The following is a 24,705-nucleotide window of genomic DNA, read 5'->3' as shown; positions in this document are numbered from 1 at the left end:
TTTTCATGGATAGATAATAGTCAAGGAATAGATGGATTCCTTATGACTTTTTCAGCCATTCTTACTGTTATTTTACCTTCTTTCTTCAGTGTTTATATCTGCCCCTTCTCCATAATTAAATCCCTCCCTGTTTTTTCATTTCCCCCTTTAGATCATTTGTTCTCTGTTATCCCCCTTGCTTTTACTCCCCCACACCCTGCCGTGCTCTCCTTTTACTTTTCTGGTTACTGAACTCACTCCAGGTTGTGGACTCACATCTGAAGATTGGGAGCTAGGAACTTCCTATGAGAGAGAACAACTATTGTCTGTCTTTCTGTGTCTGGGTTATGTCACTCAGTATGATCTTTTCTAGGCCATCCACTTAGCTGCAAAGCTCATGACTTCAGTTGTCTTTACAGCTGAATCATGTTCCATAGCGTATGTGTACCACATTTTCATTGTCCATTTGTCAGTTGAAGCTAAAGCTTGTTTCCCTTTTGTAGCTTTTATGAGTAGAGCGGCAAAGAACATGGATAAGCAAGTATCTGTGAAGTGGTATGTCAAGTCCTATGAGCGTACACCACAGAATAGGACATCTGGGTCATGTGCTAGATTTATTTAACTTGAGGAATTTTTTTATTTAATTGAAAATTCTTTATATTGATTTCCAAAGTGGCCAGAATTTTATTCGAAAGTTTTTTTTAAATATTTTTTTAATATTTATTTATTTATTATGTATACAATATTCTGTCTGTGTGTATGCCTGCAGGCCAGAAGAGGGCACCAGACCCCATTACAGATGGTTGTGAGCCACCATGTGGTTGCTGGGAATTGAACTCAGGACCTTTGGAAGAGCAGGCAATGCTCTTAACCTCTGAGCCATCTCTTCAGCCCTGGAAAGCTTTTTTTTTGTTTGTCTTTGATGTTGATGCTGGCTGGATTTCTTGGGAATATTCTTCTTCCTTCCCTGTGATTAATAGTGATGTGCTGTCTTCCCGATGGATGATTACTTCCCAGCTCTCCTGTATTTATCTATCCTTCACATGAAATTTATGACTTCTCATGTTCTAATAGATGTATAAATCCCCTTTTCTTTTATGTATATGTTTCCTCAAAATTAATATGTGTCATGTATCTTTAGTGAAATCAATTGTGTTAATTTGGGACTATCTTGAAATGCACTTACGTCTCCATGAATTTTAAGAGAGTATTTTTCCAGTTGTAACAGTATGGTTGGTGGTGATTTTCTTACCGGGCTTTAGATGTATTTACATGTTCTTCTGGCATTGGGATCACTGACTAGGAACCTGCTATATTGTGTTGCATGGGTCCTTATGTGGATTGACATCATTCTTTATCAGCTTTCAATATTAATTTTTGCTTTTTCTTTTGGACGCCTCTATATAACAGGGCAACAAGCCATCTATTCATTGTTCCTGAAAGAGAAACTTAAAAAAGAAAAAGAGAAAGAAATGGTTGATTCTCCAGGAAGGATGTCCCAGGTCAGTGCTCATGTCTACTATTGCTACAGAAATGTTATATTTTGAGACATTGAAAGCATTTAATTTTTGTTTTTGATTTTTTAAAAACTGTTATAAAAACATTGCAAGCAAACAACAAAAAGTAACCAGACCCAAAGATTATATAACTCAATGTAATTTTATATAATTAGAGTTATCATTGGGAACAGGAGCTTTGGAGCCTTTGGAGTCATGGAATTTTATATTTTCACTATCAAATATATTTTGTTGTAATTATGTACCATCCACCCCCCCCCCAAAAAAAACAGTGACAGAATTAGAACTAGAAAAGCACCTAGCTTTATATCCTTTTTCATGACTGGTGTTAATTATCTGCATTCAGTCCTTCCTCAACCCCTGATATTTAATCTTTCTTATCTTCTTCATGTTCTACTATACCCACACGTACTATTTAATTCTACATATGATGGAAAACATGTTTTTGTTCTTTCTGAAATTGTGTGGCCTTATTATATATTTTAAATCCAACCACATCACTGCAAATTTTTGTTACTTTTTTGTCCTCATGTGAATGGCATTTCATTTTATATGTATGCCATTTTTGTTACCCTTTTGTCTGTCATTAGATGGTTAGGGTGATTACAGTACTTTGCTGTGGTGAATAAAGCAGCAATAAACATGGGGTGTGAGGTATAAATTCTCTGTATTGGGGTGCAGAATTTCCTTGGCATATGCCTAGGAATGAAAGAGTTGTTCATGCATTAGTTCTATCTTTAATATTTTTCAATAATCTCCCAACTGATTCCTATAATGGCTGTTTTACTTTGCAGCATACACACACAGACACACACACACACACACACACACACACACACCATCAGTGAATAAAGGTATCTTTCTTCATCCTCTCTAACATTTGTTGTTAGATTGGTTGATGTCATTCTGCCTGGGGTGAGGTGGTATGTCAAAGTAGTTTTAGTTTGCATTTCCATGATGACATCTTAGGAATTTTGAACACTTTTTGCAATATTTGTTGGCCATTTGTGTTTATGTCTTAGCAAAGTGTCTACTCAGCTCATTTGCCCATTCACTGATTATCAGTTTTATTCCATTGCTTTTAATCTCTAAAATTGTTTGTAAATTCTAAGTATGAGCCCCTTTCCAAAGTGTCTCTGGTACAGATTCTCTCCCATTCTGTGGGTATCTGTGTGCTCTGCTCATTATTTCCTTTGATAAACAAACATTTTATATCCATGTAGTCCAATCTGTTGATACTTGGGATAAGTTCCTGTGATGTTGGTGTTTTTGCTATTCAAAAAGTTCTTCCCCATCCTATATCCTGAAAGATATCTCTATGTTTTTTACATTTCTGTGTTTCTGCTCTTAAAAATTATTTTGGACCATTGTAGCATAGTACACTGTAACATTTACAGGTACAGCATTTAAAATCACATCTCCTCATTACAGATTTTCCTTCTGAGACATGTATGCTGTGATCCTGTGGGACATAAAGCACAGCATCCATAACAGATAGACAACAATGTCCAGACCTTAAATGTGTGTCTTGTTTCCTGTACACTGGCTATGAAACTATTGTGTCATCCTGTTCTCACAGATAGTAAAGCCTTTATACAATGTGACTATATTAGAAATCATCTTTTTGTATAATTGCCTTTGCTCATCTACATCCCTAATTTCATTAAGTCTTTTTACATCCAGGAAAGCACTCTGTCTGGGATCATGTGATCAAACTGTACTTTTTTGTTTCAGTGTCTATTAGCATTCTGGGATGTAGCTGTAGACTTCTCCCAGGAGGAGTGGGAATGCCTGAACTCTGTGCAGAGAACTTTGTACATTGATGTGATGCTGGAGAATTACAGCAACCTGGTCTCTGTGGGTGAGAACATTTTGATTGTAGAATTCCTAAGACATCCTTTAAATGTACCAACTTTATAGGTTGTAAACTATTAAACTGTCTTGAAAATAACAGGAGACAGAGAAAGCTTGGTAGAAGAGAACTTTTTCTTGGTATTTGTCGTTTTAATTTTCCAAACCTTCATTTGGGCTCCAAGATGCATTCAGAAACTCAGCAGCATATAATGTTTCCACCATGTCTTCCTTTTCATTTTTTTTCCTTTTATTGAAGTAAGACTCTTTGCTTATTCATTGTCTCAGAGATTCTTTTGCTGTGAAGAGACACCATGAGCACAGCAACTCTTATAAAGGAAAGCACTTAATTGAGTTGGAATCGTATAGTTTCAGAAGTTTAGTCCATTATCATCATGGCCAGGGAACATGTAGACTAACAGTATGGTAGCATGAAGGCACACGTGATGCTAGAGAGGTAGCCGAGAATCATACACTTTGCAGGCAACAGGAAATAAATGTTTCACTGGGCTTGGTTTGAGACTTCAAAGCCTGCCCCACAGTGACACACTTCCTCCAACAAGTCATGTCCACTCCAACAAGGGCACATCTCCCAAGACCATTACTCCCTATTGGAAGGCATTTTCTTTCAAACCACCACATTCCACTCGTTGGCCCCCATAGTCTTATAGCCATATTATAATTCAAAAATGGATTTAGGGGCTGGAGAGATGGCTCAGAGGTTGAGAACACTGACTGCTCTTCCAGAGGTCCTGAGTTCAATTCCCGGCAACCACATGGTGGCTTACAACCATCTGTAGTGAGGTCTGGCACCCTCTTCTGGCCTGCAGGTGTACATGCAGACAGAACACTGTATACATAATAAATAAATTTAAAAAAATGGATTCAGTTCGATTTAAAAAGTCCTAATAGTCTGTAACAATCTCAAACTTACTTAAAAGTCTAAAATTCAAAGTTTCTTTTGAGATTTATGCAATCTCTTAATTGTAACCCTTTATAAAATCAAAGTTTAAAAAACATCACATATTTCCAACAGGTAATGGCACAGGATATGTTGGGAAGGGATCATAGCAAGGAAATACTGGACTAAGGCAAGACTGTAATCCAGCTTGGCATAATCTCCATGTTTGATGTCAAAACACTCTTCCGATATCCAACTCCTTTCAACTGTGTTGAATACAACATACTTCTTTCTGTTGGACTGGTTCCACTCCCTGTTAGTAGCTTTCTTGGGCAGGTATCTCAAGGGTATGGCATCTCTAACATCTTAGGTTCTCCAAGGCAATCCAAGGTTCAAGCAAGGCCTCTCTTTGCCTCCATTCATGGACACCCCTGACACATGCCTTAGCAGCTTTCCTTAGTCTCAGGGGCAAATTCCATAGCCACTTTCTTCTATGCTTAACTCCAGAACTATGAGCCCGAAACTGACAAGTTCTGCTGCTTACTGGGGCTGGAACATGGATCTCTTGCTCAATTACATCTTTTTTGATGGTTTTCTTCTCTACATAAGCTTGTCTCTTCTGGAATTTGCTTTGTAGATCATGCTGGCCTCAAACTCAGCGATCCACCAGCCTTTGTCTTCCCAGTGCTTGTCTTTTTTTTTTTTTTTTTTTTTTTTTTTTTNGAGACAGTGTTTCTCAGTGGCTTTGGAGCCTGTCCTGGAACTAACTCTGTAGACCAGGCTGGTCTCGAACTCACTGAGATCCGCCTGCCTCTGCTTCCCGAGTGCTGGGATTAAAGGCATGCGCCACCATCGCCCGGGTCCCAGTGCATGTCTTAAGTATGTGCACCACTACATTGGCTCTAAGCTTTTCTTCAGTTTCTTTTTACAAGTTCAAAACTTAGCTACGGCAGATCTTGCCCTGAGGCCAACACTCCCTTTATTCCATTTGTTAATGTTTATCTCCACGAACATAGGGATTTAGTGCCATTCTACTTCCTAGTGCTCCTTATCCCCTCAAATTTTACATTTTATTTCTCCATTTCTTTATAAATCTTTACTAGAGTTAACACTGATAACCACATGACAGAAGACTCTATACCTGACTCTTTTGAAATTTTCTCTACAAATAGAATTAATATAAAACCCCTCACTTTAGCCTCAGGCAGACTCTTTGGACAAAGGCAAAAAGCAGCCACTTTGTTCACCAAAATATCACAAGAACAATCTCTAGACAATACTCCTCTGAAATCTCTTTTGCCAGCTCCCACAGTTCATCAAATCATGCTCAGCACCCCTCTCTTCCATGCTACTACTGTTATGTCCCATTAAGCAATACTTAAAGCTTCCAATTGCTTTTCAAACCGAAAGTACCAAATTCCAAATTCCTCACAACAAAAACATGGTCAGGCCTATCATAGCAATACCCCACTCCTAGTACCAACCTCTGTCTTAGTTGTCTGAGTTAAGGTTTCTAGTTCTCTGAAAAGATACCGTGACCATGGCAACTTATTAAGGAAAGTATTTAACTGAGGTGTTGACTTACAGTTTCAGAAGTTTAGTCTATTATCATCCTTGCTGGGGTCCATGATCACTGGGAGCACGGCAACATACAGACAGCCACAGTGCTGGAGAGGTGACTGAGAATTCTTTACTTTGCAGAAAACAGGAAGTGAACTGTCTCACTAGGCATGGCTTGAGCATATATGATACCTCAAAACCCACCCCACAGTGACACACTTCCTCCCACAAGGCCACACCTACTCCAATAAGGCCACACATCCTAATAGCACCACTCGCTATGGGTGTCGTTTTCTTTCAAACCACAACATATCCTGATTATACTTTTCCTTCCCTCTACCACTCAGTTTCTCACCATATACCCTCCCCTCAATATCCACTCCTCTTCTTTCACCAGGAAAAAAATCAGGCTTCTAAGAGATAACAGCCAAGCATGACAAAGTAAAATTTAAAAAGATAAAGTAAAAACCATCATACTGAAGTTAAACAAGGTAACCCAACAGAAAGATAAGAATCCTAAGAAAAGGCACAAGAATCAGAGACCCTTTTGTTCTCACACTCAGTAGTCCCATTATAAGACTAAGCTTAAAGCTGTAATATGTAAGAAGAGGACCTAGTGCAGACCTATGTAGGCCTTGTGCCTGCTACTTTAGTCTTTGTGAGTTCACTTGCACTTGGCTAAATTGATTTGAGGGTCTTATTCTGCTGGTGTTCTCCATCCATCTAGCTCTTATATTCTTTTCACCTCTTCTGCATGGTTCCCTGAACTCTGAGGGGAGGGAGTTGATGGAGCTATCCCATGTAGACTCTCTACATATTCTCTGGCTGTAGGTTCTGCATCTGTTCCCATCTGCTGCTGGAGAAAATTTCTCTAATGATGACTGAATATATCATGAGTATAGCACAATATCATTAAGATTCACTTTATTGATACTTTTTTTTAGACCAGTAGTGTTTGATATTACCCTCAGTCTCTGTGTTATCTAGTCTCTGCCCTTAGTTACCAAAACAGTGTCCATTATAGGTTATGGATTGGACCTTAAGTCAAATAAAACATTTATTGACTACTTCCACAATTTCTGTATCTGTATTTTCCTAGCATATCTTTTAGCAGGACAGATTGTAGTTCATACATTTTGTGGGAGATTTCAGCCATATCATAAAGCTCCATGTCCATCATTGAATTTTACATTGTTTTAATTATGAGAAATACTAAAGATATGCAACTTAAAATTTTCCCTACGTATGCCGAATACTCTGACAGAAAATAGAAATTGCAAAAATCATTTCTAGATTCCTCTACTTTTTGTTTTCTTTATATACTAAGCCCGGTACCATGTTAAACATCTGTATTCTTCTTTAAAATTCTTTCATGGGTCATGAGCTACTTTACAGTACATATGGATTATTGTATACAAGGTAGGGTGGTTACCAGCCCCGAGCAAATGAGATTGCCCTGGAATGTGGAGAGAAGGTAGCCACAACTAGGGTGGGCTAGTGAATGAGTGGGAAAACCGTGATGGCTTCAAGTTAAAGAAAAAGCAAGAGCTGAGAATATTTTTGCAATATTTAATTCCACTTGAAAGGATTCCTGATAACTGAACTTATTAGTGTCTTGGCCCCAGCATGTATACTGCCTGTTGTATCTGTTAGAAGGCATTGTGCCTTTTACACCTGAGTTATGATGACTTAATACTAGTATAAAATATGATTTTATTTGAATGTACTTATTTCAAATTGGAATAATTTTACAAATTCTAAGTCTAACATTAGTCCATGAAGTAGGATTATTCTGTAATTGCCTTCCTTGCATGTATGTCTTCACATTGCATCTTTCATTTTATTCCCAGTGGAGAAAACACAAACACTTTTGGGAAATATTCTCAGGAGTCGGTGTACAGAGTAGACTTGAGAACAACCCTATGAGGAAAGTTAAGAAACACAGCAGTGTGTGGAGCTCGGACAGTGGAGGATAGAGATTAGCAATAGCTGCTCTTAAAAGCCTTGTCACAAATGATTTAGAACATCTGCTGTCTAGGAGAATCGTTGCTTTGCACCCATCACATTTGAAGACTCTAATGTGTTTTCTAGAGAAAGCAATAAACTCTGTGATGCTTTCTTTGAGTAAACCTTTGATCTGAAGAGGAATTCTGAACTGTAGTCTTTCCATTGCTCTTCATGAGTATGTACAAATATGGTAAACCTGGGATTGGATTAAACTCGTTTTTCACCAATGTCTGAGGAAATGCATATTTAAAAATAGAGATGTGCATTCTAAATATAATCAGTCAGTAAGCTCCATGTCAAGGACTAATGACCGATTCCTCAAATATTTGTTTCATCTTCCATGAAGGCTGTCACTCTCTTTTTGTAAAAATTCATATAATTGTAGTGAAAAAAAAATATGTTGACTACTGGGAGTTTTATTTGAAATATATGTAAGTTGACTTATCTAACAGAAAACTTAGAGATTGTCATTTATCAAATGTTAAATCTTGGAACAAGCCTTAGTAATCTTTATCATTTTCTAGAGAACTATTGCAAATGTGATCCTGTCCATCAGCATGTGAATAATGAAAAGGAGTCTCATCAGTGTAATGAGCTTGGCAAAATGCTTCATGACCCATCCACATGTGTACTTAATAAAACAAGTGAAACTCCAGAAAACTCTAATGACTGCAGATGCAGTAATCACAGGGATGCCTCTATTGACTCATCAAATATCAATAGACATAAAAGTATGCATACTGGAGAAGAACTTTGTAAATGTAAAGACTATGAGAAATCTTTAAGTTTGTGGTCCCACATTAGTCAAGATCAGAGAGTCTACACTACGAAAAAAGAGCACAGGCAGGGACAATATGATGACGTTTTCAGCTGTGGTCTTTTACAACAAACTATCTACATTGGAGAGAAACCACATCAGTGTAGGAAATGTGGAAAATGCTTCAGTACTGCCTCAAGCCACACTGTACATCAGAGAATTCATACTGGAAAGAAACCCTACAAGTGCAACGTTTGTGACAAATCCTTTAGTCAGTGTTCAAGTCTGAAAACACATCAAAGACTCCATACTGGAGAGAAGCCTTACAGATGCAGAGAATGTGGAAAGTCCTTTCCTCAGTTATCAGCACTTAAAAGCCATCTGAAAATGCATTCAAACAAAAGGCATGCTGGAGAGAAGCTTTATCAATGCAGTGAGTGTGACAGATCCTGTAGACACTATTCATCATTAAAAAGGCATCAAAAAATTCATTCTCTAGAGAAATTATACACATGCAAAGAATGTGGTAAGTCCTTCCTTGAATTATCACACCTGAGAACCCATTACAGAATCCATACAGGTGAGAAGCCATACAAATGTGAGGTATGTGACAAATGCTTTACCACAAGCTCCATTCTTAAAACCCATCAGAAAATTCATACTGGAGAGAAACCGTACAAATGTATGCAATGTGAGAAATCTTTTATCCAGGACTCACATCTTAGAAGACATCAAAGAGTTCACACTGGAGAGAGACCTTACAGTTGTAATGAATGTGGCAAATCTTTTTCTAAGAGCTCAACTCTTAGAGAACATCAGAAAATCCATACTGGAGAGAAAACTTACAAATGCAAAGCCTGTGGCCTATCCTTTACCCAGTATTCAAATCTGAGGAAACATCAGAAAGTCCATACTGAAGTGAGACATAACTTCTGTAAGGAATGTGGCAAATCTTTTACTAGAAGCTCATATCTTAGAGTACATCAGACAATTCATACTGGAGAGAAACCGTACAAATGCAAAGACTGTGACAAATCCTTCACCCAGAGTTCAAATCTTAGAACACATTGCAGAGTTCATACAGGAGAAAGACAGTGCATATGTAAGGAATGTGGAGAATCTTTTACCAAGTTCTCAACTCTTCGAGCACATCAGAAAATTCATACTGGAGAGAAAAATGCCATTGTGCATAATGTGATGTAGCATTTATCTGGTATTCTCTGCTTACAAATCACAACAGTATACACAAAGAAACATAAAGATATTAAAGTTGTAAAGCCTTTAATGAGGTTTAAATCTTAGAAAAGTACCACAGAGTTTATATTAAAATAAAAATCTGCAAATATAACTACAAAGATTTTTTAACTGTGTATAGATATTTGATTGCATGTATGTCTGTGCACTCCATGTATGGTTCTTGCCTGTAGAGGCCAAAAGAAGGTGTCAGATCCCCAAATCTGGAGTTATAGACAGTTGTGAGCTGCTAGATGTATTCTGAGAATTGAACCCTTCTCTGGAAGATGAGCCCGTGTTCTCAACCAGTAAGCCATTTCTCAAGCTCCTGGTAAAAGCTATAATATAAAAATTTATCTTGTTCAACATCCAAAACTTCATACTAATTCCATGCATAGTTGTGCTCACCTTTAATTCCAGACACAGAGGCAGGAGGAGCTCTGTGAGTTCGAGGCCAGCCTGATCTACATAGTACATATGCAGAAGTATATAAACCCTGTCTCAAAAAAAAATCATAGTAAGGACAAAAGTAGCATCAAAAATTATGACAAAGTCCTTGTTTTTCCTCTAATTTTGTTGTTTTCAAAAAAATCCATGCTTCTGACAAACCATGTGAAAGTAAACATATATCATACCCATGTCTTACTGTTCACTGGAAATTTCATTCCCAAAGTGCATTCAGTTTGACAAATCCTTTGCCCAGTGCTGTAATAGTACGCATACAAGATAACTCATCGGGGGCTGGAGAGATGGCTCAGTGGTTGGGAGCATTGCCTGCTCTTCCAAAGGTCCTGAGTTCAATTCCCAGCAACCACATGGTGGCTCACAACCATCTAAAAAATGAGATCTGATGCCCTCTTCTGGCCTGTAGGCAAACACATGGAATATTGTATACATAATAAATAAATAAAATATTAAAAAAAGATAACTCATCATGAAAGAAAACACACAAATACTCTAATAATTTTTCATCATTTATTCACCCTCAAAATCTTTATACTATATTCAAACCTTCCAAATAGTGAGATGTGAGAAATTGTGAAGAGTAAGGCTGTGAATGTGACAAAATGTACATGTTCACATACATTTTAGAAATCCCTAAGGTCAGGGCTGGAGAAATGGTTCAGTGGTTAAGAGCACTGGTTGTTCTACCATAAGTCCCTGGTTTGATTAACAGCAACTACATGGCCACCTTCAACTATCTGTAACTCTTTTACTAAGGGATCTGTTTTCTGGATCCTACGTATACTGCATGCACATAATACACAGACAAGATGCCCATACATATAAAATAATTATTTAATTAAAAATAAATCTCCAAGGTTGCAAAACATGGTAGCACATCCCTTTAATCCCAGCACTTGAGTTAGAGACAGGCTGATCTCTGGTAGACATGGCCAGCCTGGTCTACAAAGCAAATACCAAGACAGCCAGGGTTATACCTTGAAAAAAGAAAAGAAATTCCCAAAGGCATACAGAAATTAGTTTTGAACTTCTGAGGGACAATAAGTACATATTTAATCTGTCTTATTACTGTGAAGAAACACCATGACCACACAACTCTTTTTTTTTTTTTTCATTTTAAATAAGAAGTTTATTTAAACAACAAGACACTCGACTTGAAGGGAAAACTATCTAGGATCATTTTGTTCAAGAGTAATTTATCCCTACTTAAAGGCAAATTGCCCTACATGTAACAGCTACATACAAAAAAGTTATAAAATTGTCTGTGGTTTTACAATGATAAATGAAAAACATTAAAATTCTCCAATCGAACAAGGTATGCAAGGATTTTGTGGTTGGGTTCTTTTGTTAAAACATTGAGAGCAAAATAACTTACTGGAATATAAAGATATGAGCTGAATGAGCATGCCACTAATGGAGCAGGGGATATTTTCACAGAACTGTACTTTCCCCCAGACCACCTCCGTCTGCTGTCAATCAAAACAGAACAGGGGCCATTTAGTTTAAAAATGAAAAAAAGCGCAATATGCTTGTGCACATACACCAGTTACTTTATGTACAATAAAGAAATGGGGACAGGGAAATGAAAGACTAGAGAAAACTATACTGTAGTAGTCAGGATGTGGTGGAACCAAATTGCGACTTTCTAATTGCGAATGTATTCTTGGTCTATAACAAAATTCTGGAGTAAAGTAGCAGGTTCCCTTTTTCGTAGACACCTCCTGTCTGCTGCTGGAACGCATCAATCGTATCTTCATCCTCCATTGCCAACTGTGCAGGTGTGTCTGTTTCATTGATTGGCTGCCCATCAAACCGGAATCTGATCTGCCTCATTGACAAACCCTGTCGTTCACAATAGGCTTTCATTAGTTTGCTAAGTGGTGTGTGCCTCTTTAATTTTAAACGGCACCGCAGAGCCATCCTGCCCCGCCACCTTCAAATGAATATGGTCGTTGTTCTCGGTCTTGACTCCTTCCTTGGGTTTCTCGTCGGCCATGGCGAACGCCGGAGTCTCCTCAGCTGCCGCTTCACAAAAGAGGCACCAGGTCCGCGCTGAAGGAGCACACAGGCAGCACCAGGAGCGGCAGCCCACACAACTCTTACAAGGAGCAACATTTAAATGGGGCTGGTGGAGCGGTGAGTAATGAGCACTCAGAAATAAATAGTAAAAATTAAAAAAAGGAAAGAAAGGGAGGGGCAAAAAAATCAGGAGTAAAATTGTGAATATTTGTAGATATGAGACAAGGAAATAGTATTCAACTATCTGTACCGTTGCTTGGATATATTTTGATGGGTAGAGGAGCTGAAATGGAGCAAAAGCTAATACAGAGCTTTTTAGAGTTTGTAAATATTATATTGCTGCCCCCGTGCTGGCGGTGTACCTGCTGGTGCCTTCATGCTGCTCTGGGACTTGGAAAGGCCCCTTAGCAGGGGGGCAGTGTTCCAAGGACCTCACAGATGAAAAGGCAAGCTTGGGGGCAGGGTAGTATGGGGTAAAGAAAGCACAGCAGCAGGAACACACCCCCTCTGGATGGCTAGAAAAGCTTAGGGCATTGGGGGTGCCTGGATTTTGTCCCCCTGCGAAGTCCCAGAGAGTGGCACTTCCGGCTGTCCCGCTGTGTGGCCACTGCCTCACCTCTCTGGTCCCCTCAGCCACAAAGATATTATATTTATGAAGCCTCATTCAGTTTGTTTTGACCATATAGAAATCAACTGGCTAAAGTATAAATATGGGTATAAAATGAAAATGCCCTGGGTGAAAGGAAAGTGCTTCAGTCCACCAAGGCCGGAGATCTCTATGGCCGCAAAAGCCTAAGTTCATTCTCAAATGTCTCTGAGTCTTCATTTCATGGACCTGCATAAACCCACACATTCACACTGCAACATCTGCAACAGAATGTACTATATCTTTATATATTTGTAATGCCTCATATGCAATGTAGGCTCTGAATGTAGGATTGTCTCATTTCCTTGAATTGTGATTATAAAATGCATATTAAAACATATGGACTACTTGGCACAACATCTTAGAAATGTGTGAAATTATGAGAGTTTTTTTTTGGTTCTTAATACTAAATAATACTTGACTCCTAATACTAATGAGTTAAGCACACTATCGAGGGCAGGACATGGCTGTCACATATGGCTTGATCTTACCATGAAACTGATGTTCTTGTGTTTCTCTTTGGTATTTAATATCATGACAATGATAACGTGTCCATGTGTTTGGTGACACCAGCTATGTTTCTCAGGGGAATTGTTGCTCACATCACTCTCTTGTTTGGATCCTCAGTGGTAAATTCCCAAAGTAGCAAGATCAGTATTCTTTATTTTTATTTTAGCCCCAAACAGGATCCCATTGTACAGCCCTTTCTTTCTGACTGGGACATATTATGTGGTATTATATGAAATATATCAGGAGAATGTCTTGAAAGCATTGACTGACTGATGTGAATAAGTCATTATATTTGATGCAGAATGAACATTCTTCATGATTGCCTTGCTCTAGTCTGATTCTGTGAGACTCATGGCTCTACTCCCCTACCCTGAAGCAGCAGTGTTTTAGAGTGGAGATTTGGAAAATGGGCTCTGACTTACAGGTTTGCATTGCTATTCAAGAACACAATGAGGACTACAAAATTCAGACACAGTAGTTCAGATTTTCTCCTGAGCCGTTCTTCTGTGCTATAATTTATTTGCAAAGCACTGAAAGTGACTATAATTCTCACACAATTTAAAATATTTATTTACTCACAGGAAATCTATATCATTCCTGAATAATTTGAAGTTACTTTACTTATGTGTGCATGCTTAGTGTTAACTTAAATTTTATTTAATGTGCTTTTGGACTTTTCTTAATTTTTATAAAAGTTCTTTGGTGGTAAAATTTTCTTCTAGACTTCTGAAAGTGTTTCTTACCTAAATTACCTTATGCCTATTGTTAGGAAAATTTCAGATTATATCAAATACAGATTTTCCTCTCTGCTTTGTAGTGGCTCAGATAGTCTTATAAAAGAGTCAGAGGGGATGGAGAACAACAGAACAAGTCCCTCTGAATCAACTAGCCAAGTGAAAGTGAACTCTCAGACTGAAGCAGAAGGCACAGGGCCTACATGGGTCTGCACCAGACCTTCTGAATATGTATTATAGCTTTAAACTTAGTCTTATTATAGGATTCCTGAGTGTGAGAATGAATGGTTCTCTGATGTGCATGCTTACTCTTAGGACTCTTTTTCTTCTCATGGGTCACCTTGTCAAACTTCAATATGATGATTTTTGCTTCATCTTATTATATCTTATTTTTTCATGCTTGGTTATTATCTCTTAGAAGACTGTCCTTTTCTCATGAGAGACAGGGAGTAATGCTGAGAGCAGGGGATATGGGGAAGAACTGGGAGGAGTAGAGGGAGTGGAAAGTATAATCAGCAGATACAATATGAGAGGAAACTATTTCAATAAAAGGAAATAAATGAAAAAGAAGATATGGGTGGAAAATACATATTATAGAGTTTCTGAAGGCATCTTGGAATGAAACTGATGGGTGCATGACACATCTAACATGGAAAGAAAACAACAAATGTCACCAAGTTCTTTCCCACTACCAAACTTTCCCTAGTCTCCTGTTATTTCCAAGACAGCTTACCAGAGACATTATGACCTATAAAGTTGGTACATATAAAGGATGAGATAGCAATGCTACGAACAAAATGTTCTCACCCACAAAGACTAGATTTCTGTAATTCTCCAACATCACATCAATGTACAAAGTCCTCTGAGTAAAGTCCAGGCATTCCCACTCCTCTTTTGAGAACTCCACAGTCACATCCCTGAATGTCAAGCAGTTTTCTTTATTAACTAACCAATGAAACAACAGCTAGATAGAAGACCCACCTACATCAAAGTAATTGCTATTTGACTTATCGTAAAGAGAGCATAGGGAATCTGTCACTTTTTAAAACATGGAACAGGCCGTAGTAATCTGAATTGTACTCATTTTCAGAGAACTGTTGCAGATCTGATCCTGCCCATCAGCATGTGAATAAAGAAAAGGAGTCTTCTCAGTGTAATGAGCTTGACAAAGTGCTTCATGACCCATCCACATGCGCACTTTATAGAACAAGTGAAACTACAGAAAACTCTAATAACTACAGATGCAGTAATCACAGGGATGCCTCTGTTGACTCATCAAACCCAGATAGACATGACAGCATGCACACTGGAGAAGAACCTTGCAAGCCTAAGGACTGTGAGAAATCTTTAAATTTGTGTTCCAACATTAATAAAGATCAGAGACTCTACACTGCAAAGAACGAGAACAGGCAGGAAGAATATGATGACTATTTGGGCTCTACATATGGTCTTATACAACAAACAATCTCTAATGTAGAGAAACCACACCAGTGTGGGAAGTATATCAATACCACCTCAAGCCTCGGTGTACAGCAGCAGATAAGTCCTACTGCAAAGAAACCCTACAAGTGTAATGTTTGTAAGAAGTCCTTTGCCTTGTGCTCAAATCTTCAAAGACATCATACTGCAGAGAAACCTTACCAATGCAAAGACTGTACAAAGTCATTTCCTTACTTGTTTGCACTTAAAGAACATGAGGAAATTCATTCTCGAGAGAAACGTTACAAATGTAAGGAATGTGACAAATCCTTTGCCCACTGTCCCAGTTTGAGGAAGCACCAGAAAGTCCATACTGCTGAGGAACACTATAGTTGTCAAGAATGTGGCATGGTCTTTCACCAGCTTTCACACTTTAGAAGCCATTACAGACTCCATAGTGTGGAGAAGGCTTACAAATGTAATGGGTGTGACAGATCCTTTCCTCATGATTTATTCCTTAAAAAGCATCAGAAAAATCCTTTTTTAGAAAAATTTACACAAATGCAAAGAATGTGGTAAGTCCTTCCTTGAATTATCATATCTGAAAACACATCACAGAATCCATACTGGTGAGAAACCTTACAAATGTGAGGTCTGTGACAAATGCTTTACTGTGAATTCAACTCTTAGAACACATCAGAAAATTCGTACTGGAGAAAAACCATACAAATGTATGCAATGTGACAAATCTTTTATCCAGGACTCACATCTTAGAAGACATCAGAGAGTTCACACTGGAGAGAGACCTTACAGTTGTAATGAATGTGACAAATCTTTTTCTAAGAGCTCAACTCTTAGAGAACATCGGAAAATCCATACTGGAGAGAAAACTTACAAATGCAAAGCCTGTGGCCTATCCTTTATCCAGTATTCAAATCTGAGGAAACATCAGAAAGCCCATAGTGAAGTGAGACATAACTTCTGTAAGGAATGTGGCAAATCTTTTACTAGAAGCTCATATCTTAGAGTACATCAGACAATTCATACTGGAGAGAAACTGTACAAATGCAAAGACTGTGACAAATCCTTCATCCATCAGAGTTCATACTGAAGAGGGACCACATGTGTAAGGAAGTGGTGAATCTTTTACTAAGTTCTCAACTCTTTGAGCACATCAGAAAATTCATACTAGAGAGTAAAATGCCTTTGTAAACAATGTGACATTTATCTGGTATTTTCTGCTTACAAATCATAACAGTGTACAAAATAAAAACATGTGAAAGCCTTTATGGAAGTTTCAGATCTTAGAAAAGTACCACAGAATTTATATTAAAATAAAATTCTCCAGATGTAACTGTATGAAAAGATTTTGAAATGCATTTTGTCTCAATGCATTTTGACTACATATATGTTTATATATTATGTGTGCTTCCTGCCTTTGTAATTCACAAAAAGGTATCAGACCCCTTGCTGCTATAGTTAGAAGCAGTTGTGAGCTGCTGTATGTGTGCTGATAATTGAACCTTGTTTCTAGAAGACAAGCTGGTGCTCTCAACAACTAAGCCATTTCTCCAGCCCCAAAGAAAAGCTATAATAAAAACATTTATCTTATTCACCACCTAAAAGTTCCTAATAATTCCAAATATGGTGGTACTCACCTTTAATCCCAGCACTTCAGACACAGAGGCAGGGGGATTTGTGCGAGTTTGAGGCAAGTCTGATCTCCATATTAGATCAAGACAGGCAGCACTATATAAACCTTGTCTCAAAAAAATTCATAATAAGGACAAAATGTAGTATCAACGATTGTGACAAAGCCTTTAAACTTATCCTCTAATTTTGCTTTACATCCAAAATACATGCTTCTGACAAACCATATAAAAGAATACTATATATAATCCTCCATGTCCTGCTGGTCATTTGAAGTTCCTACTACCAAATACATTCAAATTTGATAAATCCTTTTCTGAGTACTAAGATAGTAAACATAAAAGAAAATTCATGAAAGAAAACACACACAGTAAATTTTAATCATTTATTCACTCTCAGAAATCTCCATACTATATTCAAACCACGAGAAAGTGAGAAACTGTAAAGGGTAAGGCTACGAGTGTAAGAAAATGCATATGTTCACATTCACTTTAGAAATCACTAAGGTTAGTGTTGACAGGGGTTTCTCTCCTGCCCAGTCCCTCAGCCGTTCAGTCTCAAAGAAACACACAGGTCTACATTAATCATGAACTGGTTGGCCTATTAGCTCAGGCTTCTTATTAATGCTTACATCCTACATTATTCTTGTCTGTGTTAGCCACATGGCTTGGTACATTTTATCAATGAGGCATTCTCATCTTGCTTCCTCTGCATCTGGATTATGATTGCAGGTAGAGTCTTTCCTCTTCCCAGAATTTTCCTATTCTTGCTGCCCTGCCTCTACTTCCTGCCTGGTCACCCTGCCTATACTTCCTGCATGCCTACTGGTCAATAAGCATTTTATTAAAACAATACAAGTGACAGGGTACAAGACCATTGTCCCATAGCAGGTCAGGATTGGAGAAATGGCTCAGTGGTTAAGAGCACTGGTTGCTCTTCCATAGGACCCTGGTTTGATTCTCAGAAACTACATGGCAGCTTTCAACTATTTGTAACTCTAGTACTAGGGAATGTGATACCTTCTGGATCCTACAGAAATTGCATAGACATAATGCACAGACAAACAGATGGACAAAACATTCATACATATAAAATTTTGTAATTAAAAAATCTCCAGGGTTGCAAGGCATGGTCGCACATGCCTTTAATCTCTGCACTCTGGAGGTACAGGCATGTTGATCTTGGGGAGATCAAGGACAGGTTGGTCTACAGAACAAATACCAAGACACCCAGTGTTACATAAAGATACCCTGTCTCAAAAATAGTAATCGCCAAAGGCATACAGAAATTACTTTTGACTACTGAAGGAAAATGGGGATGTATTTACTCTGTCTTAGTCAGAGTTTCTGTTGCTGTAAAGAAACACCATGACCACCAAAACTCTTACAATGAAAAACATTTAACTGGGTAGCTTACAGTTTTGGAGATTTAGTCAATTATCTCCATGGCAAGACATGGCATCATGCAAGCACACATGGTATTGGGAATGAACTGAGAGTAGAGGAGTTACATCTTGACTTGTAGGCAATAGGAAGTGGTCTGAGTGTCACACAGAGATAAGTCTGAGCAAAACAGACCACAAATCCTACCCCCACACCGATACACTTCCTCCAACAAAGCCAAAATTTCTAATAGTGCCACTTCCTTTGGGGGCCATTTTCTTTTAAACCACCACATACTCCAAACATTAAAATAATATGCCTGCCCTTCACTCCCAGTAGACTTTCATTGAGGGAAAAGACACCTGAGAACAACCCTCCCTAATCCATGATGAAATGGTAATTGTGCAATCTAACACAGTTGCTTGTTCCAAGGACTTTTTGAGCATCACTTTCAACTCGGAATTATCTACTACAAACTACAAAAAGATACTCTTTCACTAAGGTTGAGAGTATTACAAATTGATATGTATACTCATGAATATTTGGTTTGCCAACATAACACATATGAACATGAAAACATCAATAGGTTCTGATCTTGGGCCTGTATTACCACACCATAGTTTTTGGCCATGTTTACAGTATCAGACAAGAATTTCCTTCTATGGATGAATGGTCCAGGAGTAAGACCACTGACATCTTTTTTCTGCCAGTAGCCCACACAGAACCTTTCAGTACTACAAGAGCTAGCCAGCAGGAGAAGTTCCCTGGTAAGATCAAGACTCTTCTTTCTCTATCATGCAACCAAGAGTTTAGTGTCTTCAGCAACACCATGTACTTATAATGGCCAAGCAAGAGCACTGTTAATTACTTGTTTTGTTTGGAATTCCTCTGAGGCCTTACCTGCCCAGTAATCATTCAGCAGATAACCAATTCATTTAATGGTCCCAGTATCTGGGAGCAGCCTTATTGATCCCCGTGGAATACCTCTGTTCAAGGTTTTTTGAAACTATATTTCATCTTAACTTGTAAGAAATGGGATTTCATAAGGCTTCTTCATATATTCTTTTGGATGACCGTCCTACTCTTCCTTCTTTTTTCTTGCCCCATCCTCAGTTAAATATTTAATACATCCTCTAATATATTTTGCTTGAGTTTCAAATTAATAGGATCCCATGTAGCTTCTTCATGGTCATCTCATTTGGTTGACCTTTGAACAGTCCCCTCTCTTCACCACTCCACTACATAGTTGAGCCATTCTGCCCCCCAGGATTGCCTCTCTCTAATTCTGATCACCTATATTTTACTAGCCACCCTCTCCTTTTATCTCAACTGCTGGCCCACCTCTAGCTTCTTGGCTTTTACCTATAGTCTAACGAGAATGCACAAAACAAAAAGTTCAAAGCTGGGAAACAAATTGTTTACTCATGGGCTGGAGAGATGGCTCAGAGGTTAAGAGCATTGCCTGCTCTTCCAAAGGTCCTGAGTTCAGTTCCCAGCAACCACGTGGTGGCTCACAACCATCTATAATGAGATCTGGTGCCCTCTTCTGGCCTGCAAGCAAACATCCAGACAGAATGCTGTATACATAATAAATAAATAGAAAAGAAAAGAACCTTTAAAAAAAAAAAAACAAATTGTTTACTCATATGTCAGCTGATGTACAGGGTGATTTTTGTTTCCAAGTACTGGTCAATAAAGCAGCAATGAACATGATGGGCAAGTGCTCATTGGTAAGACGGCAAGTTCTAGGAGTTTATGCCCAGGAGTGGTTACTGTGTATCAGCTTCCTCTGAAGTTAAACTCTTCAATCTTGGAAGAAGCTCCTTAAAACAGAAAACTAAGAGAAGTAATGGAGCAAGATGCTCTAAATGAGTAGTTCTCAACCTTCCTGATGCTGAAACCCTTTAATACACTTCATCGTGTTGTGGAGAACCCAACCATAAAATTGTTTTGTTTCTTTATATCTGTAATTTTGCTGTTTTGAGGTATCTGATATATAGGGTATCTGATATGCAATCCTGAAGGATCATGACACTAGATTGAGTGCCAATACAAAAATGAAGGTGAAATACTTCATTCTGCAGAAAATATCCCAAAACATGGAAATAGAAAACTTAATAGTTTCAGGAAGTCACAGAAACTGTGCCCTCCCCGCTCAAGCATATATAATCTCTGAGAACTGCTGACACTGACAGATAGCTGAACTGCATAGAAGGTGTTCAGACCATCCAACAGGCAGACAATAGTCAAGTTGCCTGGACCAGACAAGAAAAGTCGCCTGGAGGATGTACTTCATGGTTTGAAAAACACTTCCAATCTCCCTTAAAATCCCACCAGCTGTGCAGTGATCCCAAGGTTTCCAGCTTCGTTAGCCATCACCCCCACAGTATGATGCACCTTTCATTGAGTTGAGCATCTATAAGTAACCCCTCACCCCACAATTGTAGGTCACCCCAAATAAGACTCACTGGTTCACTGGATTTAAGGTTGACTCAGTGGTTAAGAGTACCGTCTGCTCTTTCAGAAGACTCAATTTGAATTCCCAGCACCCTCACATGGGCACTCAATATGTAACCTCAATTCCAAGGCATTCAGTGCCCACTTCTGTGTCTGCTAGCACTAGGAACACATATGGTGCACAGACAAAATATCCTATATATATATAAAAAAAACATTTGTCATTAGTTCACCAAGTTAGACTTTGTTGCAGAGAAGCTTGGTAACAATGAAGACCGTAAGAGGAACACATGGATAGCCCAGGGAAGCGGAATTAGATGAGATTTCCTGAGCAAACTGAGGATGGGGGGTCAGTACAGGGGAGGAGATGTGAGGTGAGAACATTAGAGTACGGGATTGTCAAGTGGGGAGAGCAACCGAGTGGGAAAGCAATGAAAGAGAGATCTTGATAGAGCCACTATGAGATCATGATAGAAAAACTGGTGCTAGGGAAATTCCCCAAAATCCCTAACAATGGCCCCAGCTAAGACTTCTAGCAATAGTGGAAAGGGAGCCCAAATTGGCCTTCCCTTGTATTCAGATTGGTGAATACCCCAACTATCATCATAGAGCGTTCATCCAGCAGCTGATGGAACCACAAGCAGAGATCCATAACCAAGCACCAGGCCAAGCTCCAGGAATCCAGTCGAATAGAGGGACTAGGGAATATATGAGCAAGGGAGGTCAAGATCATGATGGAAAAAATCTATGGAGACAGCTGAACCAAGCTTGTGGAAACTCAGGAACTCTAAACTGACAGCTGTGGTGCCTCCATGGGACTGAATTAGGCTCTCTATACATGGGGGACAATGGTGAAGCATAGGTTGTCTGTGAGGAACCTGGCAGACCAGAATCTATGCCTGGTGTATGAGCTGTCCTATTGTAGCCCATTCCCTATGGTGGGGTGCCATGCTCAGTCTTGATGCGCTGGGTGGGTGGGAGGCTTGTCTTGGTCTTGCTTCAATTTGTGCCAGACTTTGTTGACTTCCCATGGGAGTCCTGACCCACTGGGAGGAATGGAAGGAGGTTGGGCTGCAGGGGAGGTGAGGGGAGTCATAGGAAGGGTGAGGAGAACTGTCAGTGAAATAAATTTTAGGGGCTGGAGAGATGGTTCAGAAGTTAAGAGCCCTGAATGTTCTTCCAGAGGTCCTGAGTTCAATTCCCAGCAACCACATGGTGGCTCACAACCATCTGTAATGAGATCTGGTGCCCTCTTCTGGCATGGAGGTGTACAGGCAGGAGGAACACTGTATACATAATAAATAAATAAATCTTAAAAGAAACTAAAGAAGTTGAATTTCATTTAAAAAAAGAAATAAATTTTAACAAGACAACCCTATGACAAGATTGACAGGATTCTATGAAAATTTCAAAGAACAAACAACAAAGCTACTTAAAATGCTTCTTGAAACAAAAAATTAAGATTTCCCAGTGCTTAGTATTCCCCCATGTTAAACCAGGTAATAATACAACCAAAAAGAAATTACAGACCAATATGGACATTTTAAAAAATTATCATTCTGATAACAGAAGTTACAAAATAATCCCACACTAGTTCAGACTTAAGTATAACAAAGGGTTATTTATTTAGGGGAGACTCACAGATCACTGTCCTAGATCACAGTCCTCTCCCCAAAAATCACCGGAACCAAATCTAGCGGCCGGAAGTGAGAACTGGAAGCAGCAAGAGAGCAAGCATGAGCTTTACAGTTGCATTTATAGTAAAAGAGGCCACACCCAAGTGGGCTGGTATCTTAAAGGCTATTGGCCAAAGCAGTTCCTGCAGCATCATTCCCTATTTTATAAACATATACAGTGTTTATAAAACATACACAGTCTCTGTGTCGTGTGTGCCAAAAAATACTCTCATTTCCTACTTCTCAATTACCCTGGTCCAAAATTCCACTAAATCTCCCTATGGTGTTCATGTTGACTCATTTTGCTTTGGGTCCTGCTGAGATTGACCAGAGCCATCTGTTAAGACTGTGGGTTTGGAGCTATTTGCTGGAGCTACTGGGGCTCAGCAGAGAACTACAGCTTAAGGCAATGGTTATTTTCCTACCATCCATCCATATCTGACATTTGAGAGGTAAAGAGTGGGCCCTGTGAGCCTTTCCCTTTGCTAGACTGATGGTGGTCTAGTGTGAGGACAATGCAGGTAAGTACAGTTGCTGTTGGTTACTGATTACAACAGCTGTATGGAGTCTAGAGAATGCCATGTCTTAGCCCTTCCTCCCCTTTTCCTTCTTATCCCTTTTCTGGGCATCTTCCGCAAAGTTCCCAGAGCCATGAATGGTGTAACTGAGGTTTTTAAAACTGGGACCACATACCTTATTTATTTCTTGCATCTAGGACAGCCAAGAATCTAGGCATTCACCACTGCATTTAAAGAAAAAAATATGTTTTATCCAAAAGGACCTTAAGCATGAGTCACAGAAACGAAAGGACTACCATCTAGTTCTGAAAACAGTTCAGAACTCATCCCTGGGCTGTTAGCACTGGACTAGCCAAACTTCTTCAAAGTCCACGTTCCTGAAATGTCTTCCCCCAAAGCACGATTGTAGTATTTGAATTTTACTTGTCATGTCTGTTTGGTTGGGACTCTGGCTTCTGAATTTATCCAGTTATCATTTGGTCTAAGTATGTAGCCAAAAAGGCTGGCAGTCAGGTAGAGGTCAGGCTGCCTGTCTTTTAACTAAAGTGCTCAGACTCACTGTGGGGTCAGATACGGGACGGGTGCAGCGTCCTCCTAGATCCAGATCTGCTCTAGGCTGGCAGCAAGCATGAGGGGAGGCTGTGCAGAGCGGGTCCAGGGCAGCCTGACAGCTGGAGCTGGGTGGAAGGCGGCCTGAGACGGAGAGGGAGGGGCGATTCGTTGGGGCGGAGATACTAATCCGGAAACAGAGCTTGGAACGATGTGGCACATTGGCTGGACGTAAAAGAAAGACGGAGAAGGGGGAGGGGTTAGAGTGGTGACGTAAGCGGAAGCTGAGAAACCCTGTTGGTGAGGTGTTTGAAATCGACTTAGGAGCCAAAGCCACACGTGCTAAATGCCCTTTTTTCCGTTGTTGCTCCCGGACCTGAAAGGTTTAGAACCGCGTGTGCAGACCTGGATGTCGCGGGGACGCGAAAACTCCCCGGAGCCGCAGTCGCCGCCGGGCGGCCTGGGAAAGTCAGCAGCGCAGTGGCGGCGCAGCCCGGAGGCCTTGGAACCTCCCAGGTCAGAGGAGCTGCGGGGCTGGGACCCAGGAGGGAAGGGACCTGGGGTGCGAGCTGTTTCTCTGCTCTTCATAAGGAAGCTGGTTCTAAAATTCTGCTTTGAATGTCTTTGCCTTCGTATATTTTAGATCATATGAAATAAGCCTGTTTTTTTCTATTGATCTTTTTATTGCCAAAATATTCTTTTTTTAAGATTATTTATTTATTATTATGTATACAACTTTCTGCCTCCATGTATACCCACACGCCAGAGGAGGGCGCCAGATCTCATTACAGATGGTTTGGAGCCACCATGTGGTTGCTAGGAATTGAACTCAGGACCTCTGGAAGAGCAGACAGTGCTCTTAACCACTGAGCCAT

The 24,705-nt window shown here is 39.4% G+C and overlaps 1 protein-coding gene and 3 pseudogenes across 5 annotated transcripts in view; 3 read left to right on the top strand and 1 right to left on the bottom strand.

Annotated features, from left to right (window-relative positions):
* LOC126494175 (zinc finger protein 54-like) overlaps positions 1 to 24,705 on the top strand; it is a 227,931-nt gene that overhangs the window by 49,729 nt on the left and 153,497 nt on the right. Inside the window, exons 3-5 of one of the 5 annotated variants that reach the window (XM_050131420.1) lie at positions 1,390 to 1,481; positions 3,231 to 3,357; positions 8,340 to 9,900. The exons of 3 other annotated variants lie outside the window; for them this stretch is intronic. In XM_050131420.1, coding sequence (XP_049987377.1) covers positions 1,390 to 1,481; positions 3,231 to 3,357; positions 8,340 to 9,775 — 1,655 coding nt within the window. In that variant the 3' untranslated portion in view covers positions 9,776 to 9,900. Of the gene's footprint in view, positions 1 to 1,389; positions 1,482 to 3,230; positions 3,358 to 8,339; positions 9,901 to 24,705 lie in introns of those variants that run through there. One more of the 5 variants, XM_050131411.1, reaches the window with a different exon arrangement.
* On the bottom strand, positions 11,492 to 12,388 carry LOC126494196 (small ubiquitin-related modifier 2-like; annotated as a pseudogene).
* LOC126494171 (zinc finger protein 54-like) lies at positions 13,000 to 16,887 on the top strand (annotated as a pseudogene).
* LOC126494183 (zinc finger protein 54-like) overlaps positions 24,090 to 24,705 on the top strand; it is a 20,272-nt pseudogene continuing 19,656 nt past the window's right edge.

This window comes from Alexandromys fortis, unplaced genomic scaffold, assembly GCF_014885135.2.
Source record: "Alexandromys fortis isolate MF-2015 unplaced genomic scaffold, M_Fortis_MF-2015_v1.1 scaffold_351, whole genome shotgun sequence".
Classification (NCBI taxonomy): domain Eukaryota; kingdom Metazoa; phylum Chordata; class Mammalia; order Rodentia; family Cricetidae; genus Alexandromys; species Alexandromys fortis.
The sequence above is the reverse complement of the archived record's forward strand: the minus strand, read 5'-3'. Positions and strand labels throughout refer to the sequence as shown.